Source organism: Rhinolophus sinicus, chromosome 5 (assembly GCF_057876585.1).
Source record: "Rhinolophus sinicus isolate RSI-liver-muscle chromosome 5, RSI-T2T, whole genome shotgun sequence".
Taxonomy (NCBI): Eukaryota; Metazoa; Chordata; class Mammalia; order Chiroptera; family Rhinolophidae; genus Rhinolophus; species Rhinolophus sinicus.
The window spans coordinates 29,405,561-29,425,565 of record NC_142505.1 but is presented as its reverse complement, the minus strand read 5'-3'; the positions used below and the strand labels follow the sequence as shown (position 1 = coordinate 29,425,565).

The 20,005-nt window shown below is 40.3% G+C and overlaps 1 protein-coding gene across 2 annotated transcripts in view; it reads left to right on the top strand.

The window, feature by feature from the left end:
- The window catches only part of PLCL2 (phospholipase C like 2), a 178,891-nt gene extending 168,550 nt beyond the window's left edge, over positions 1–10,341 (top strand). For both annotated transcript variants that reach the window (XM_074312804.2, XM_074312802.2), the window contains exon 7: positions 9,959–10,341. In XM_074312804.2, the coding sequence (XP_074168905.2) occupies positions 9,959–10,138 (180 nt within the window). In that variant the 3' untranslated portion in view covers positions 10,139–10,341. The remainder of the gene's footprint in view (positions 1–9,958) is intronic.
- The last annotated feature ends 9,664 nt before the right edge of the window (positions 10,342–20,005 follow it).

Below are 20,005 nucleotides of genomic sequence, written 5' to 3'. Positions count from 1 at the left end.
CTCCCCTTCTCTCTGACCCTCTCTGGGCCCTCTGTCTGGAACCCATGCTTGACTCCTACCTTCTGTGATTAGATCGTGGCTCACTTCCATTGTTTGGACACTCCGGTGGCTGCTCTTGAAACCCCCACCCCACTTCTGCCACCAGAACCACCACTTCTGTGCCAGGAGAGGCCCGTCTCGCACTGCAGGGGCTGGCACTCACTGTCAGGGTGACAACTAGCCCTTCCTATGGGCAGGTCTGTAACACGGGAGGTGTAGTCACAGTCGGAACTTAGAAAGCTTTGTCGTATGGAAACCACACTATTGGACAGCGGGGAGGCCCCAAAGGCATCATTTGGTGGAGTCCTGGAGTCACGTGTGGAAGGCAGTGTTCCCCACAGCCTTGGCCCGCGGAAAGCCTCCCCTGCACTTCTGCCAAGGCCAGCTCAGACCCCATACCTCCTCCTCGGTGCTGCCTGGGAGCCCCCCACTCTCCATCCTTGTCAGTGAAACATACAATGGCTTCTGAGGAGAAAGGGATTCGTTCTGAATTTAAGTTAAATTGCGTCTTGTATTTAAAATTTTGAATGATTAACTTTTGTACAAACCTTTGCACACAACCACTGTTAAATTGGGGAATAACAGTGATGAACTAGATGTGATGAAATAGCCAAAATATTGGCAAAGAAAGCAGGGGAGGGTGGAGAATCCAGGCATGAGGATGGTCTTTGGATCGGCCTCACCATCTGTTCAGAATCAAGACAGTGGGTCCTATAACTGGATGTCTCTTTGGATTAAGAGAAAAACCAAGGGTTAGGAGCCATGTTCACTGATCTTTTCACACTCGCACAGAACCCTCATCCACCTGGTCAGCACCCCTGAACCCTTTGGGGCAGAAGGCAGGGGAGAGGCAAGGCAGTATATCATAAGCATTCAGTGAGTGGTTTCTTTACAACTCATATTCCACTCCCTTCAAACATGTGAACGAACAAAAGGGGAAGCCAAAAGGATAGAAAAAATCATGTCCAGGAGAAAAGCACGTGCCACCATTCCCCGTTGCTCTGGCTTTGGGTGCTGAGGAGCAGGGGATCTTTTTTCAAGTGTAAGGTTTATTGAGACTTCAGTGGGAACAAGGCCTGACCACGCTCGGCGGCCTTCCTTACCTCTGATGGACATGCTGCAGTATTTGCCAGCCGCACGAGACCACTGGAGGGGGAGCTGTCAGAGTGTAATGAGTGGCAATTTAGAATCAGTAGGCGAGATTCCCATAGGCGCTTTATTCTGTTGTTCACTCATTCCTCATTCAACAAATGCGAATTGGAAATCTATGTTTCTGTTCCTGTATTCAATTACAGAAAGAGTGAGTTGTCTGCATAGTTGGTGATATGCTGAGTGCGTTAAAAATGTGGTGGGCGTTCCACTTTGCTTGCTTGCTTTCAAGTGTCACCTGTAAGAAAACAAAACACACAGAAAGTTGTGTTTGTTTAAGTGTCATTTGCTTAGACTCTGCATTGGGCAAGGCCCTTAATCTGTCTAAACTCAGTTTCCTCATCTGTAAAATGTGGGTAGTAATCACACCTCTCTCTCAGAATTAGGAAACTTTCATGACATAATCTTTGTAAAGGGCTTAAATACAGTGCCTGGTGCACAGTAGTCAATAAGTGGTAACTATTGTTGCCAGGAGGCTTTGCTGATACACATTCCTACACATCTAACTTTTTGACATATTTGTAGCCTCTGGTTTCAAATTTAGGACCATAATTACATTTGCAGCCCTTCTGTGCCCATTTGAATTGTGCTTGTAAGAAATACAACATATTTAATAGTTTCCATCGCACTCTAAACGAGGCTTGTGCATTTGCCCTGTGATTCTGAATACTTGTTAAATACAAGCTTGAAATGTATTCAGTTTCTATATGAGTCTCCTATCACCCAAAGCAGTGACTAACCACAAAATATTTACTAAAAGGTACTAAGTCTGTGACTACCTACTATTAATATTCTAGATAAAGCCTTTTGCTTCCTGGGCATGAGCTGTATTAGGGTTTTGCAGGTTTGATTCTCTGGGTTTGGTGGCAGAAGACACTAAGGTGAGAGACAGCGGAAGAATCCTAGACCATGTGCCGTCAACTCAGAGTGACCTGAGGGGACCTGAGGCCCCTTAGCGACTTGCAGGGTGACAGGACAGAGAAGGACACTAACATATCAAATTGCTAAGCAAGGGTCCAGCATGTGGGTTGGTGTCAGGCTTACTCAGGGTGGCATTCTGTCTTCCTGCTGGGCCGTGGTGCTCTCCAGGTGTCTCCCCCCCCCCCCCTTTCTTTATCCCAGAGTCAGTCTCATCTCTTAGGGGAGCAGAAACTATCGGTAAAGGTGCCTAAAATCTGCCGTGGTCCTCTCCGTGCTCCTGAGTGGATAAGGAAGTGAGAAGGAGGCAGCCTAATCCATGCCATCCAGGTGAACCTTCTTGGGTTGGGGCTTTGGACCCCAGAATAACCCCAAAGTCAGTGTGGGCCCCAGACATGCTAAGGGCAAACCAGACACTGATAACTTACATTCCTATTTGCATTACAACAAAAGATAGTTGACTACTTTTGTGCCTTCTTCAGACTCCTCAATGGTATGAGTGTATTCTTTCTCTTCCCTCCCACTGATGATATTTGGGAAACAAGTGTTTGCTGGTCCTCAGGGAAGGGCAAGTGGCCACCTCTGCTCTCCCTAGCTGTTAGCCATGCAGCCATGGCACAGGTGGGTGGCAGAAACTGGGTCTTTGTGGCCACACTGGATTGCTCACCTCAGAAGTAAGGCAACTCCAGTTTTCTCTAACAGTTTGACAAAAAGGCCTTGAAAAATTAACTGAAATGTAGAGTCCCTGTTGTTTTAGTTCTAGGTCTAAATAAAAGCACTGAATTGTGATTGTTAGTTTTGGATTCAAAAGCTGTGTAGCACACCAACAGATGTGCCTTGAAACATTTTTAATATGTTAAAAACTAGGACCTCTTTTGTGGTCAGACAGGAAGTTTGGCGATTGGCCAAGTATTGTGTATGGTTAGGGCGCCGGCTCTGGCGTTTGGCATCTGCCATCATTCCTTTCCTGGCTGCTCCAGGCGTTTGGCATCTGCCATCGTTCCTTTCCTGGCTGATCCAATCCCAGGTAAGCCACAGGCAGAGCCAGAAGGAATACAATCATGCCAGACTCAGCAAGAGCCACTGGGATCCAGCCCTGCCCTCAGCTATGTCTTTTAAAGATTATTTTCTGAAACTACCTGAGAACCTTAAATATTTTGACCTAAGAGTGTTGTAAATCTTTCAAGATGAAAACCAAATAGAATAAATTGTAAAATTCACGATGGAATATGTGAACCCAAATAGGTTTTGAGTTTCTCAACTAAAAACACTACAAAGCCAGTTTCGTAGGCGTCTTCCAAACCAGAAGACCCCGTGTCCGTGGGTGACGGTGCTTTAAATAGCTTTTGCTCTTTTGAAGCAATGCGATGTGAACATATTACCTCTTTCAGAAATGTTCTTTACTTGCATTAGATGCCATAATTCTGAGACATATCAGACATGTAGTTTTAAAATGCATAGAATGAAACAAAAATGATGCCGATGAGGGTCCCCAGACCCACATCTATCTAGCACCTGCAGAGGTCCTTTGTGCCTCACCTAGGTAGTGGCCAAAGGCCTAGTCTGTTCAAGGTGCCATAATGCCTTGTCTGAACTTGAGCAACATGAGCTTCAACAGATAAAGAACTCCGTTACTACATTCATTATCCTACACCATCTGGGGATTTTTGTTGTTATGTACCCTGTCATCCTGTGGTAGGTCTATATATGCTGACGTGGAAAGATTACCAAGACATGGTGTGTTTTTTTTTGGGGGGGGAAGGAAACTGAAACATAATATAGTTTGCTTGATCCCACTGATGTAAAAATAAAATACCTAATGTAATATATATAAATGCAGAGGAAAAGGTAAACCACCTTGTTTGGGAGGCAGCTGCGAAGGTTAAAGAGACTTACACATTTTACTCTAATTATATTCATTCAACATGTTTACTGAGCCCCGATGCGTGCCTAGTGCTGTTCTCGGCCTGAGAGCTCAGCAGTGACCTGCAGACATAAAAGTCCCTGCCCTCGTGGCGCTCACGTGTAGTGGGTGAGACAGACAATAAACAAGGCAGTGGAGTATGTCCGATGGTAATAAGTGTTATGGAGAAAGCAAGGCAGGGAAGGGCTAAGGAGACTTGTGAGCAGGAGGTGGGAATTCTAATCTTAGAAAGGTTCTCAGGGAGAGAGCATCACTGAGATGGGAGCTGAGTGAGTGAGCTGTGTGCATTCCTGAGCAAGAGCCTTCCCTGCACAGGGAATGGTGAGGGCACAGACCTTGAGATTGGGCCAGAGAGGACCTGCTGTGCTGGAGGAATATTTTCGTGTACTAGAGGCTGTACCCTGCGAACAAGGCAGGGCAAGGAGGGCATGAGCACAGCTCGGGGGCTGGTCATATAGGGCTGGGGGAAAGGACTTTGACTTCCATTCAGAGTTATGTGAGGAGCCATAGAGGGGGAGGCTTGTTCTGACTATGTTTTAATTGGTGCTCTGGCTGTCGTTGAGAAGGGAAAAGCAGGACAACCAATTGGAAAGGCACTGTCATAAGCCCAGAGAAAAGTGACGGTGGCTTAGGATGCACTGGTGGCATTGAAGGTGGTAAGAAGTGGTGAGAACGTGTGTGTGTGTGTATTTATTTTTTTAAAGACAGAGCCAATAGGGGCCACTGACAGGAGGAATGGGCGATGCAAGAAAAGGAGAGGAGTCAAAGATCTAGGGTATTTGGACTGAGTCACTGCAAGAACAGAGTTGTCTTAATCTAGGAAAAGCTGATGATTATAGAGGGAGTGGTAGGATACTAGGAACTCAGTTTTGGACAGGTCAAGTCCAGGAGGACATGCCAAGTACGCATTTTGAACAATGACCCACTAATTTTTATCAATAAAAAATATTGGTGCAGAAATCAATGGACTTGAAAACCAGAAATTAATAGAGAAAAATCAACAAAGCCAAAAGCCAGCTCTTTGAAAAGATCAATAAGACACTAGGCAAGCTAACTGAGGGGTGGGGGCCAGGGAGGAAGGGGTAAGGAAGAGAGAAGACACAAATTACTAATATCAGAGATGAAAGGGGACATCACTACAGATCCAATGGACTTTAGAAGGATAACTATGAAATATGATGAACTATACTCTATGCCTGTAAATTTGATAATTTAGATTAAATGGACCAATTTTTTGAAAGGCACAATCTGCCAAAACTCACAAGAAGAAATAGACAATCTGAATAGGCCTATCTCTATTAAAAAAATTGAATCAATACTTATTAACCTTTAAGAACAGACAGCACCAGTTCAGGTGGGTTCACTGGTGAATTCTACCAAACATTTAAGGAAACAATTATACCACTTTTCTACGATCTCTTCCAGAAAACAGAAGCCGAGGGAATACTTCCTAATGCATTCTACATGGCCAGCATTAATTATCCTATTATCAAAACCAGACAAAGACATTACAAGAAAATTGTAGACCAATACCACTCATGAACACAGATGCAAAAATCCTCAAGAAAATATTAACAAGTAGAATCCAACAATGTGTAAAAAGAATTATACACCATGACCAAATAAGATTTGTACTAGATATGAAATGTTGGTTCAACAATCAAAAACCAATTAGTGTAATCCATCAATAGGCTAAAGAAGAAAAATCACATGATCATCCCAATAGATGGGGGAAAAGCACTTGACAAAATCCAACACTTATTTATGATAAAAACGCAGCAAACTAGAAGTTTGCCAGCTTGATAAAGGACATCTTCAAAAAACCTATCACTAGCATCGTACTTAGTGGTGAGAAAGTCAAAGCTTTCTCGATAAGATCTGGAGCAAGGCAAAGATGTTTCCTGACACCACTGCTTTTCAACATCGAAGCAGAAGTCCAAGCTAATGCAAAAAGACAAGCACAGGAAACAAAAGATATACTGACTGGGAAGGAAGAAATAAAACTGTCTTTGTATACAGATGACATCATCATCTGTAGGAATTCCAAAAGAATTGACAGAAAAAAAAAACCTCCTGGAACTAATAAGCTATCATACAGCAAGGCTGCAGGATACAAGGTTAATGTGTAAAAGTCAATCACTTTCCTATATACCAGTAATGAACAAGGGGAATTTGAAATTAAACACACAATACCATGTATATAAGCACCCCCCAAAAAATAAATACTTAGATAATAAATCTAACAAAATATGTATGATCTATATGAGGATCTATATAAGAAAAACTACAGAACTCTTTGAAATATATCAAAGCAAACAATGAATAAATGGAGTCACATCTCCTGTTCATGGATAGAAAGACTGAATATTTTCAAGATGTCATTTCTTTCCAGCTTGATCTGGATTCAGTGCAATCCAAGAAAGAAATACCAGCAAAGTATTTTTGTAGCTATTGACAAACTTATTCTAAAGTTTATATGGAATGCAAAAGACCTCGAATTGCCAACACAATACTGAAGGAGAAGAACAAAGCCAGAGGAATGACACTACTTAACTTCAAGATTTACTGTAAAGCTGTAGTAATCAAGAGAGTATGATACTGGTGAAAGAATAAACAATTAGATTATGGAACAATACAGAGCCCAGAAATATGTATATGTATATGTATATGTATATGTATATGTATATGTATATGTATATGTATATGTATATGTATATGGTTGGTGCAAAAGTAATTGTGGTTTTTGAAATTATTTTCAACTTTTTAAACTGCAATTACTTTTGCACCAACCTAATATATATGTATATATACATGGTCAACTGATCTTTGACAAAGGAGAAAAGGCCTTACAGTGGAGCAAAGATAGTCTTTTCATCAAATAGAGCTGGAGCAACTGGACATCTGCATACAAAAAAAAAAAAAATGAATCTAGACACAGACCTTACACCCTTCATAAAAATTAAATCAAAACAGATCTAAACGTAAATTTTTACATTTAGATCTGTTTTGGTAAAAATTACATTTACCTAAACGTAAAACAAAACTATATAACTCCTAGAAGATAACTGGAGAAAACCTAGATGACCTTGTGTAGGGCAATTACTTCTTAGATACAACACCAAAGGCATGATCCATGAAAGAAAGAATTTATAAGCTGGACTTCATTAAAATTGAAAATGTTTGCTCTGCAAAAGACAAGTCAAGATAAGACGACGACAAGCCACAGACAAGCAAAGATGTGTCTTTGCAAAACACACATCAGATAAAGGACTGTTATCTAAAATACATAAAGAGCCCTTAAAACTCAACAATAAGAAAACGAACAATCCAGTGTTAAAAATGGACAAAATACCTAAGCAGACACCTCACCAAAGATGATAAACAGATGTCAAATAAGTATATGAGTTAAAACAAAAATGAGATACCACTTCATACCTATTAGAATGACCAAAGTCTAAAACACTGACAAAACCAAATGCTGGTGAGGATGCGGACCAACAGGAATTCTCACTCGTTGGTGGTGGGAATGCAAAATGGTACCACCACTTTGGAATATAGTTTGGCAGATTCTTACAAAACGAAATATACTCTCATCATGCGATACTTCAATCACGCTTCTTTTTATATCTACCAAAATGAATCGAAAACTGTGTCCACACAGAAACTTGTACATGGATGTTTAGAGCAGCTTTATTCATAATTACCAAAACCTGGATGTAACCAAGATGTCCTTCAGCTGGTGAATGGATAGATAAACTGTGGTACATGCATACCGTGGCATATTACTCAGCACTGAAAAGAAATGAGCTATCGAGCCATAGAAGACATGGAGGAAACTTAAGTGCATATTACTAAGCGAAAGAAGCCAATCTGAGAAGGCTGTATGTATAAATTCAGCTATATGACATTATGGAAAAGGCTAAACTATTGATTCAGTCAGTAGACCAGCAGTTGCCAGGGATTATGAGGAAAGGAGACGTGGATGGGTGGAGCACAGAGGATTTTTAGGGCAGTGTAACTATTCTGTGTGGTACTGTGATGGTGGGTACATTTGTCCAAACCCATAGAATGTGCAACACCAAGAGTGAACCCCAATGTAAAGTATGGACTTCGGGTGGTAATGATGTGACAGTGTAGGCCCATCAGTTGTAACAGATGCGCCACTGTGGGGCAGCATGTCAGTAGTGGAGAAAGCTGTGCCTCTGTGGGAACAGAGGGGAACGGGAACTTGACGTTCTGCTCAGTTTTACTGCACACCTAAAACTGCTCTACAAAAGAACGTTTATTAATGAAAAATAATATTTGGAATTTTAAAGCACAAATGGACTATCTAGTTACAATCTATTAACCATAAGTGTGTGTAGCAATCCTGCATGTGGACAAATAAACTCTTTAACAAGAAAGTATATTCCTGGCACAGTATGCTGTATTTATCTACAAAGACCTTACTCCTTGTGCAATTTCAGTATCTGAGTTCAGTGACTAGTAACAATGAATAAAAACGAAGCTCCTTCAGTTAAACTAAGCAGTGGAACATCTATTTATAGTTAATAATTAAAGGTCTCTGTAAAGCAGGAAAACCATGAACAGTAAGTGGTACACAGCAAACCATTCTGTGGATTTGGGCCTCATAGTGGCTTAAATTGCATTGCATTTTGGTCTCACCAGCGGCTGAGATTTGACTATAGTCTGGTTGCCTGCAGAAGTAAGTCCTTACCTGTCACCCTTCACAGTGGCCCCAAGTTTTAGTTGTACAGGAGTACTTTAATGGGAACTCACATTGGGGGCCATTAATAAAGAAAAGAAAAGAAACAGAAAGGGAGAAAGTAGCAATAGTATCAAGAATGTAAGTACAGCAAGGAAAAAGTCAAACTACAGAGGAATATCAAGAGAATAACGGAATAAATGTAGAGCCTGAGAGAAGGGGGAAAAAAATAGTGAGCAAGGAGAATAAGAAGGAAAGGTAATAGTAAAATGAACTACTGATGGAAGGCACATTAAATATATGAAGGAAAAATAGTACAAAAAACCAAGGTAGTAATGTTGGAATTGACAACAATGGGGTACCACATCATCTCTACTATCCAATATTCTTGAAATCATTGGCTGATACATGGGTGGTTTCACTCCCCAGGGGACATTTGACAATGTCTACAGACATTTTGGTTGTCACACTGAGGGGGTGCTACTAGTCTCTAGTGGGTGAAGGCCAGGGATGCTGCTAAATACCCTGAGATGCACACAACAGCCCCACCCCACCCCCACCAAATTAGTGGTTGTTCGGGGCTGGGGATGGTAGAGAGGTGCGGGTGAGTGTGACTGGAGTTGTAGTACCATGGAGATATTTGTGGTGGTGGATTAGCTCTGTGTGTTGATTGCAGTGGTGGTTAATGAATGTACACATGACCATAAAGTGATCCAGAACTAGACACACACACTGTACCAGTGTCGGTTTCCTGGTTTGGACATTGTGCTATAGATGTAAGTTGTAACCATTGGGGGAAATTTGGGAAAGAGTACACAAGACTTCTCTGTACTATGTTTGCATCCTTCTGTGAATTTATACTTATTTCAAAATAAAAAGTTCAAGAAAAAGCCTTAAAAAGGAAGAAAACCACAATTGGCCTATAAGTGGAAATTGTAATTTTAACAGAAATGATCCACACACACACGCACATACACACACACCCCTCTATTCAGATTTATAAATGGAAAGGACTGTAAAGGCAAGACATTCTTAGAATATGGAATTGAAAACTGGGAAGACAAACTCATTTTTTGACCTATTCGAATGCAGTGCTAATATGAAACATATATGCCCTCTTGGCAGAATCAAAATATTTCTATTTCAGTGGAAGACCATATTGTCAAACTGTAACAATAAGTCATGGCATATTTAACATTGTTTAATTGCATGTTTTGTTATAGGGACAAGCAGATCTTTTGAAATACGCTAAGAACGAGACTTTGGAGAACCTGAAACAAATCCATTATGCTGCTGTTTCGTGTGGACTGCATAAACCAGGCACAGAAAATGCCGACGTTCAGAAGACACGCCGGAGCCTGGAAGTTATACCTGAAAAAGAAAACGATGAAACTGGACAATGAGGGAGCTCCCTAGAAGTCATTATGGAGTTTATAACTCTAGGACCAATTGGAGTCATATGGAACATTTGCTTTGCACTCACTGATGAAAATAATATTTGGGATTTTAAAGCACAACTGGAATAGCTAATTACAGTCTATTAAAACTGTGAATGTATGTAGCAATCCGGCGCGTGAAGGCAAATAAACTCTTTAACAAGAAATTATATTCCTGGCCAAAGTATGCTATATTTGTGTACAAAGACATCATAACTCACTTTCAGTGTGAACAACAGACTATTCACTCTAGTTCCATTGAGAAAAGGAAAAAAAAAAAGTTTTCCTAACTGAAAACACTTTCTTAAGATGGAAATGGATAATATTGTTAAATTAGTATTTATTGGAGAAAAATCTGGTCTACGCATTTTATGTGTGTGTACTTGCCAGAATCTCTGGGTTATAGATGATTTTGGTGGCATGCCTGCTGAGCCATAATTACTGAGGAGAATGTAAGTGGACAGATTCCCTGTATCTCTAGGGACCTTGGCGAGCCATTGAGTAGAAGGAGAACGTGCAATGGGACTGAAGCTTCTGGCTGAAGACACGCGCTGGGTATACATATGATGTAAAACCAACCGATACGGAAGCAACACGTTGTAAATAGTTTTTCATTGTATGAAGTAGTGTTCACATTAAAAAGATGTTTTATGATATTTCTTCAATAGAAGTACATGCATTTAATGAACGTATAACTGTTAAAATTTCTAGTTCAAGATATTTTACTCTTCAGAGTAGCCGTTTACTTGTTGAACAGTTTTGTCAAAATAAGTTGCTTGTCTGTCTGGCCTGACACTTTTGCTTTTAGTAAGGCGTCTACAACTCTACACAATGGCAGCTGCCTGATGATAAAATGCAACAAGACACCTCTTTTCTCAATTCGCACTAGAGTGAAATGTGCCTCAAAAGAGTGCACGGATAGTAAGCCAAAGGCAGCTAGAGGGGCTGGAGCAGACGTAGCCTTCCTACAGCCAGCTGAGTTTTCAATCCAAGCTTTTATTTTCCAAATCAGTGAAACTTTGTGCAATTTTTGAAAAGATACCGAACACTGAAGCCTAATTACTGCGCCTTTCAAACCAAAATTACTTCCAAATTTTGGAAAAGATGTCTAAATCTTCAGCAACCCCTTTTTGATGTGTCCATTTTCTTTTTCAGTGATTCAAGCATATAAGCAGGTAAATATGTATAACATTCAACTTGGTATCTCATTAATTCTTCAAAGTTAGGGAGCTGCTCAAGCTGATATATTTCATGTGTTTCCACCCAAGTCCTAAATACTCCCTTAAAAAACAATTTCTTTGCTCAGTTCTTGTCATGTGCCTTCTAATGTGTTAAAGTAAGGTGTGTATCTCCGGAGGCTCTTCCCTAGATGTCACTCCAGATAGAAAATTAAAGCTATCTGTTATTTGAGTAATAACAGATAGTGGTTCCCTGCACACCCCAGCTAACAACCAGCCAGTGGCTTAGGCTCTTAGCTCCGAAATGAACTCCACGTGGGGAAAAAGTGAATAGAAAATAGCAAAGAATTAAAAGTAGCTTTAGAGGATGAGAAATAAGATATCATTTAGATTATTGTCAGCAATTCTTGAACTTAACTGGCAACCAAATAGCAATATTTAAAGCAAAAATCCAGAAACAATAAAAAACCGTAAAATATAACAAAATTGGGAAAAAATGGCTACGTTTACAGTAATGGCAGACATTATCTCAGATGTGATTTAAAGGACTCTGAGAGCAAGGCACCTGGAATGGGTTGTGAGGGCGCACAGGCTCTGAATCAGTGAGTCAAAGTGAAGGAGTCTACGAGATCATTCCATCTGACACCTTTTCCAGATGCGAAAGTTGTAGACAGAACCATAGAACGCCTTACCCAATGGCACAAAGTCCGTTAGGGGTCGTGTTGATGCTAGACCCAGCCCCAGGGTTTGCTCCACCTTTCCTCACGAAGAAATCAACCCTCTTTTGACCCATCTCTTCAAAGGAATAAAGCAATGGATGAAAAAAGAAAAAAAGCAGACACTTGTCGGGAATTAGGTCCCAAAGTCGCAGGGTTTGTCCTGTTTAAGTCCTGCCCCATCCTCCATTTAAGATGACTCACAGTGGCGCACACATTCCTGGTTAATGAGCTACATTCTTGTCTCTTTTCCCCATTCAAACGGAAACAGAAAACATTCATCAAAGGGGCTAGGGCCAAGATTGTGAGTTATGACTTCGTACACAGTTTTCTTTTGGAAAGGAACAGCTGGCCCACTCTGGACTGTACCTGTGGAGGCCTTGTTAGAACCCCCACTGACCAAACCTAAGTGAGACACCGGCTCCTGAGTTCGTAAGCTGTGACAGTAGGGTAACATGCTGGCTTCCTGCCGTCATCTACATTCCCTAAATGGAGGGAACACCCGTTTAAGTTACTCACTGTAAATACAACTAATGCCCTGTTAATTTTACCAATGTGTGGGTTCGTCACACTGTACACACACATTATGCACCACTCCTCGTTAGGGCAAACGTCGGAGCAGAAGTGAAAACTACATGAAAACTGGTAAAGCTCTACCCAGGACACAGGGAAACGAAAAGTTGGATAAAAATGCACAGAGATGACAGCAAACACCTGGTCAGGTCAGTAGGAAATGAAAAGTCACACTGGCAACATGTACATCGAGCCAGTGTCAGACTCCAGCAGTCGTGTCGATGTCCTACCCAGGGAGTAAATCCTGCGGCATCCCTGACACACTAGCGCTGTTCTGCCGCCTCTATGCATCTGCTTGTTAAATCCATCCTAGCTCTAGCTGCATAAGCCGTTGCAGGTGTTGGTCTATTTTCTGCTTTAGCAGATACCGTGTTTCCCTGAAAATAAGACCTAACCAGAAAATAAGCCATCACATGATTTTTCAGGATGACATCCCCTGAACATAAGCCCTAATGCGTCTTTTGGAACAAAAATTAATATAAGACCCAGTCTTATTTTCGGGGAAACATGGTATGGCTTCTGAATAGTGGGAACAAAGGTCCCCAAACCCTAAATGCCTACCTCCTCCATTTCAGATGGTGTGGCCCAGGAGCCCAGGCTGGGTAAAATTCCTCTCAGCCCGGGAAGGTGCCCTCCACCTGCATGGAGTTGGAAGGTCATCCAGCCTGCAGTCTTCATCGTATCCTGAATACTCTGAATTTGTTGAAACAATCAAGGGTTAAGAAATTATAAATGCAGATTTTAGTGCAGTGACAGCCTAGCTCTTCTTCACTCACCCAATGAGTGAGAATGCCCAAGCTGGATATATATATCTACCATCTTTGGTGGGTGCTCACATCTGAACTAACGTTTGATATGAGCAGACTTCACATTTGCCATGAGTTGGAGGCATTTTCTATTTGTTATGTTTGCCAGTGGGACTCTGTTGGAGCTGTGTGCCAAGGACTGTGTTCAAGGCACTTTGCTTATGTCCTTTCATCCTCTCAACACCCAGCAAGGTGTTTATCCAATATTAAAGGTGAAGTGATGATGGCTTTAGCCAAGGTCACAGAGAGCTCACGGTGGGATCTGAGCCCAGATCTGTGTGCCCCAAAGCCTATGTTCCCAAGCACTACACCTATACTCTTCTGAACTCCAAATACATATTTCACCTCTAAACTACAAGGCGTGTACCATGTCATAAAGAATAAAGAGGCAATCAGCATTTTATTCTTTCATGCTCAGTATGAGCTCGCTAGAAACCACTGAGATGCACTCACTCTGATTTTATTGAGCACCTTTTAGGCACCAAGGATTCGCCATGAACAAAAGCAGACTTGTCCCCAACCCCAATGGAGCTCACAATCTAGTTGGGAAGGGAGAGCCACTAATCCAAATAATTACAAAGATACAGGTACAATTACTAACCATGGGAAGTGCTGTAAAGGGGCTACGTGGGTTCACATCCGAGCTGAGTATTGAGGGGAAGTGTTCTTAACCAACCTTGCCTCTGTAATTTAAGAAGGATTAAAAAATACTTCTGTCCTTCACAAGAGTCTTGTAAGGACTGAATAAGATGGTGTTTATAAGACACAAGGACCAGTGCCTGGCTGATGGTGGACTTGTATGATTACCATTAGTTATTTTTGAAAGGTGTGGCCATGAGAGTGTAATGGGGGCCTCACCCTCCTGGCATGATGGACTAAATATCCACTGTTCCAAACTCCAACCCCCAAAACTTAAAACACTAATTTATTATCGCTCATGGTTCTGTGGGGTGGCTGGGCTCACTTCAGTGGTTCTTGCTTGGGATCTATCACGCAGTTGCTGGCAGATGTCAGCTGGGGCTGTGGTTACCTGGCTGGGCTGGACATGCAAGATGGCTGCCTAACATGGCTATAGGTGTGGGGCTTAACTGGGCTGTTGACCAGAGTGTCTACACGTGGTCTCTCCATGTGGCTTGGGTTTCTTAGAGCAGGGCACTGGGTTCCAAGAGGGATCATCCCCAGAGTGAACATTCCAGAAGACCCATATGGAAGCTGCAAGTTGACTCCTCCTCTCGATGGAGGAGTGGCAAAGTCGTGTTGCAGAACAGGATATAGGATAGGAGATACTGTTAAAACCATCTTTGGAAAATACAAGCTGCCATAGATGTTTCCTGGGAAAGTGATAATTTTAGCTGAGACCTGAGGAAAAAATTGGTTAGGGAAGGGTAAAGCAATTCAGACCGTTTAGGCAGGAAAACCAGCATATTGCAAAATCCAGTGGTGGCAGTGAGGAGGGGGTGTTTGAGGGCCTAAAAGGACAGTGAGACTGGCGAGCAGAGAATGAAAGGGAGAGGGCGTGGAATGAGGTAGTGAGGGTGCTAGAGCCCATCATGGAGGGCTCTGCAGACCTTGTCAGGGATTTTGGTCTTGATTTCCTAAAAGATTAGTTAGTGCCGAACATTTAGTCTTATTATATTTAATCCGCCTTTTATTGGTTTTACTTAATTACAAAAGAAATACATGCTCATTTTTACCAAAAAGGTCAAATGCTGAAGAACGTAAATTAAAAAGGGCCTGTGGCCCTCACACTGCCTGCCTCCCACTCCCATGGGAAACGACTTGGTCCCCCCTCCTTACATAGAGATGTTCAGATGCCACCTCCTTCTCTCTCTGAGATGTTCCAACTTTTACTCTCAAGAATAGGCATAGCTCTCTTTAAGGATCACAGAAATCAAAGAATTGAATATTTAAGAAGTAAAGCTATGGCCTAGAAGGTGATGAAGAGCAATTCAATTTCACGAACTAGAATATTTTTGTGACTTTTATCCAAGCCACGGATGTTACATAGAAAACAGTGATTAACCATTTAACAACAAATGTTTAAATATGACTATTAGAAACTAGAAGAACAAATATCTTCCCTCCAAAAATATTTTTGTACTCTAAACCAAACATTGTAAAAATCCTGTGGGAATGGGTTGTTGTGGCCATTGAGATGACAGGTTGAGATAAGCATTGTGGACATATAACAAAATATGAGATAGACAATAAAAACTCAAAGCATAAAGAAGGTATGATATAAAGGGGAAACCCTCCTCCCACCTTTCCCCAGCCTTAGTCCCAAGAACTTATCGTGCTTAATCAATCCTGGATTTGATTCTTCTGACAATCGTTTCCCAAACTCTAGACCAAATGCTGTCCAATAGAACTTTCTGTATCGATGGAAACATCTATATCTGTGCTATTTAATGCAATAACCACTAGCCACGTGTGGCTCTAAATTTAAATTTTAACTAATAAGAATTGAATAAAATAAAACAATTCAGTTCCTCAGTCACACTGGCCACATTTCAATAACCCAATTGCCACATATGGCTAGTGGCTGCCCTAATGGACAGCACAGCTACAAACAATATGTGTCCCTCTGCTTCTGCTTTCTCAGCTTTAGGAAGATCTGTGACTCCACATTAGGGACAATGAAAATCATGGCTCATTTCACTGCTCCTTCTCTTCACTCTCCATTCCCAATCCCTGCTAGGAACATTTTAATTTTAGCTCTGTTGGTTTACCTTTATAGCTTTTAGTAATATATTTAAAACTGTTTCTTGATACATCAATTGGTGACTGTAATACTTTGATCTACCACTATGTGAGATCAGAAAATTAGTATTCTCCATGTTTTCCTCCATGACTTCCACACTTGCAGCTCCCAACCATCACACCACTGGGTAGGCAAGGTCTCGGGATAGCATTAATATTCTGTCCTGGAACTATAACTTTCCATGCTTCTGTAGGATTGGTTCCAAAATTAAAAAGTAATAACTATCCTTCATACTATTAGAATTGCAAAAAAATGAATTTGTTACAGAAATAGTGTGACTAAACCTGCTTTGAAGGAGATATTTGTGATCCTGGCCACCAACCCTGTGCCATTCAAGGTGAACATAGGTAGCTTCCACTTTTAGCCAAGATAGAGTAATGGGGAACCTATTTGTCTTCCTGCATCAAATCAGCAAAACCCAGAGAATACAGAGGGTGCCAAAAAAAATGTATTTACACTTTAAGAAAGGAAAACTATATTAAAATTGTAATACTCAATATAGACCGATAACAAAAGATGAACACAAGTCTCGTTTGACTTTTGCAATTACAAGAGGTGCTCAAAGTGGTTACCATCAGTGTCCTGACACTTCTGATGATGGTGAACTACTGCTTGAGCAACATTGACCGAAGTGTTAACATCTCTTAAAATGTGTATGCAGTTCTTTGGCACCCCCAAGTATATATGAAACACCTGTTTTCAAGACACTGGGCATCAGGCATAGAAAGACAGTGGTACCTTAGAGAACAAAAGCAGATGAGGTGAGCCCTGTGATTGCCCCAGCTGATGACCTTGAGTTTCTAGGCCATGTCGCAAAAAGGGGGCAGTCAGGCAGAGCCTACAAGACCCCTTGAGTTGAGGAAATGGAGCTGAGAGACCTGTAAGACCAGGTGACTAGAGTTTGCAGGACAGGGCACAGGAAAGGAAAGAGGTAAACAAAGAACAGAGATCCACAGAGGGTCAGGATTCATCAGAGAACTAATCAACACACATGAAGAAACTACCTGAGGCAGGGGACAGAACCACTCAAAATCATTAGAACAGCATTTCTCAAACTTATAAAGGTTATTGACACCCTAAGGAGTCATTTTAGATGGTTTTTTTCAGTTACTTTCCCCCATGAAATTTTAATACCACACATATTAATGTATATCTGTAGAGCTTTTTATGTGTATTGTGTGTGTGTGTGTGTGTGTGTGTGTGTGTGTGTGTATATATATAGATGTATATATAAATTTAAGTATATCTATGCTTTATTTATAAACAGAGTAAAAGTTACTCTTCAGAAATCAAATGTTGCCCCTTTAGGGGCATAGTACCCCCATGAGAAGGCACAGATTAGACAGAACAGTTTCCAATACCCACACAGGGCCAGGACCAGTGTGAGTGCCCCCAGCCAGACTGGAAAACCACATGATCCACAGGAAACTGGCGAGAGTACTCAGGAAGGTGTTGCCTCAGTAGTGGGATATAATTAGCTCCAGAATATATGCTGATCTGGTCTCACCTAAACTTTCTAAAAGTAGGACCTAAAAAGATTAAGCTTTTCAATCAACTGAATTGCATCCCTGAACAAAACTCAAGAATATTTATAGGAATATAAAAATAGCCAGGACACAAAGAGGTAAAATTTACAATGTCTAGTATCCAAAAAAGAATGATCTGGCATGCAAAAAAGCAAAAAAAAAAAAAAAAGAAAAAGAAAGAAAGAAAAAAAGACCTATAATAAAAAGAAAAATCCATGAATCAAAACCAACTCAGAACTGACATATTTTAGAAAAAATAGACACTGTTAAGAAAATTAAAATTCAGGCTGAGGTAAAATATTTATAACACTATATTTGACAAAAGACTTGTTTCAAAAATATATAAACAATTCTTACAACTCAATATTTAGAAAGCAGACAATATAATAAAATCTCAGAAAAAGGACAATTGACAAAAGAAAATATAATGGCCAAAAAGCTCATGAAAAGATATGCTCAATATCATTAGTCATCAGGAAAATGGACATCGAAACCATGATGAGATACCACCCCCCACTGACTAAAATGCCTAAAATTTACAATACTGACAATACTAAATGTTGGTGACTCTATGGGACAAACTCTAATTTTCATACTTTACTGTTGAAATGTAAAATGGTGCAACCACGTAGAAAACAGTTGGACATTTTTTTTATATAAACCTACGCTATGAACTAGTAATTCCAATCTAGATTTTCTGAAGAGAAATGAAAACATATATCCTCCATAAGACTTGTAATGTTGACAGCATAAGAATGTTGACAGCAGCTTTCTTCGTAATATTCAAAAACTTTAAACTATCAGATGACCGTCAACAAAAAATGGGTAAACAAAATTGTGTTATATTCATAAAACTTAATATTCCTCAACTATAAAAAGAACAAACTGCTGGTACTTGCAACAAACATGGGTGAGTCTAGAAAACTTCATGCTGAGTGATAAATCCAGGCATTAAACAGTACCTATTGTATGATTCCATTCATAAGGAGTTCTAGAATAAGGAAATCCAAGATACAGTAATAGAAGGGGCTGCGGAGGGAATTGACTGCAAAGGGAACTTCCTGCAGTGACGAACATGTAATATATGTGCAAATCTGTATCTTGATTTTGCTTGATTGTAGTTACACTGGTTGTAGTTACAACATATTAGACATTTGTCAAAATTATTGAGCTGTGTATTTGAAATCCGTATAGGTTATTGTATGTAAATTATACTGTAATAAAGTTGATTTTATATTTTAAAAAAAGACTATAACTTAAAAACTAGGACAAAAACATTTGGAAGTAAGAAGAGGGAACATGATACATTATTATTATTTTATGCTTTCGCCTTATCAGTAAAATCCAGTTTCTTAATCATATAATTTGTTACAGGTTATTTTCTTTGGAAGATTTTTTTCTCTGAGCTCTTGGGTTTTTTTTTTGTTGTTGTTGTTTTTAATTTGGACTAATTACTTGTCAGTTCTGCCCCTCAAATTTAATTCTGGGATTCATTTTATTTATTACAATGGTGACTTAGTTTTACTATATGTTGCTCCTTTTTTTGGGTTCTATGTTTTGTTTTAGGTTTTTGTTTTGTTCGTTTTTTTCCTGAGGATATCTATAATTCTTTCAGAGTGTTTATGGAAGACACATTTTCTAAGACTTTCTATGTTCAAAAACTTTTAACCTTGTTCTCAAACTTGATGGAAAGATTGGCTAGGTATCTAATTCTAGGCTCTAAACCATTCTCTCTCAGAATTCTGAAGTATCACTACATTTTTTTCTAGTACCAATATTGCTTATGAGAAGACATACGGTTTTGATTCTTATTCCTTTGTAGGTAACCTGTTTCATTTTCCTGGGAACTTTTTGGATTTATTCTTTATATTTGGTGTTCTAAAATGTTGTGATGATATAAAGTTTATTCATTCATTCAACATGTATTTATTGTAGATATCGATTACAGGGAATCCTAGAGGCTCTATTTCAGAGCAGTAGGTTCCCGATTCTCATGGAGGTTACATTCAGGTGAGGGAAATAAACAATAAAACATAAGCAAAAAAGTATATGCGATCCCTTCAGATATTAACAAGTAGTAGGAAGAAAACAGAATAGGGAGTGGGATAAACTGAGGCAGAATGAGAATGCTTTAGATGAGGTGACCCGGGGAGACCTCTCTAAGTGGCATTTGAGAAGGGCCGTGAATAATGAGAAGGAGCCATTCAGAGATCTGGGAAAAAATATTACAATAAAAGGAACATGACCCCAAAGAACTGAGGAGGAAACAGACAG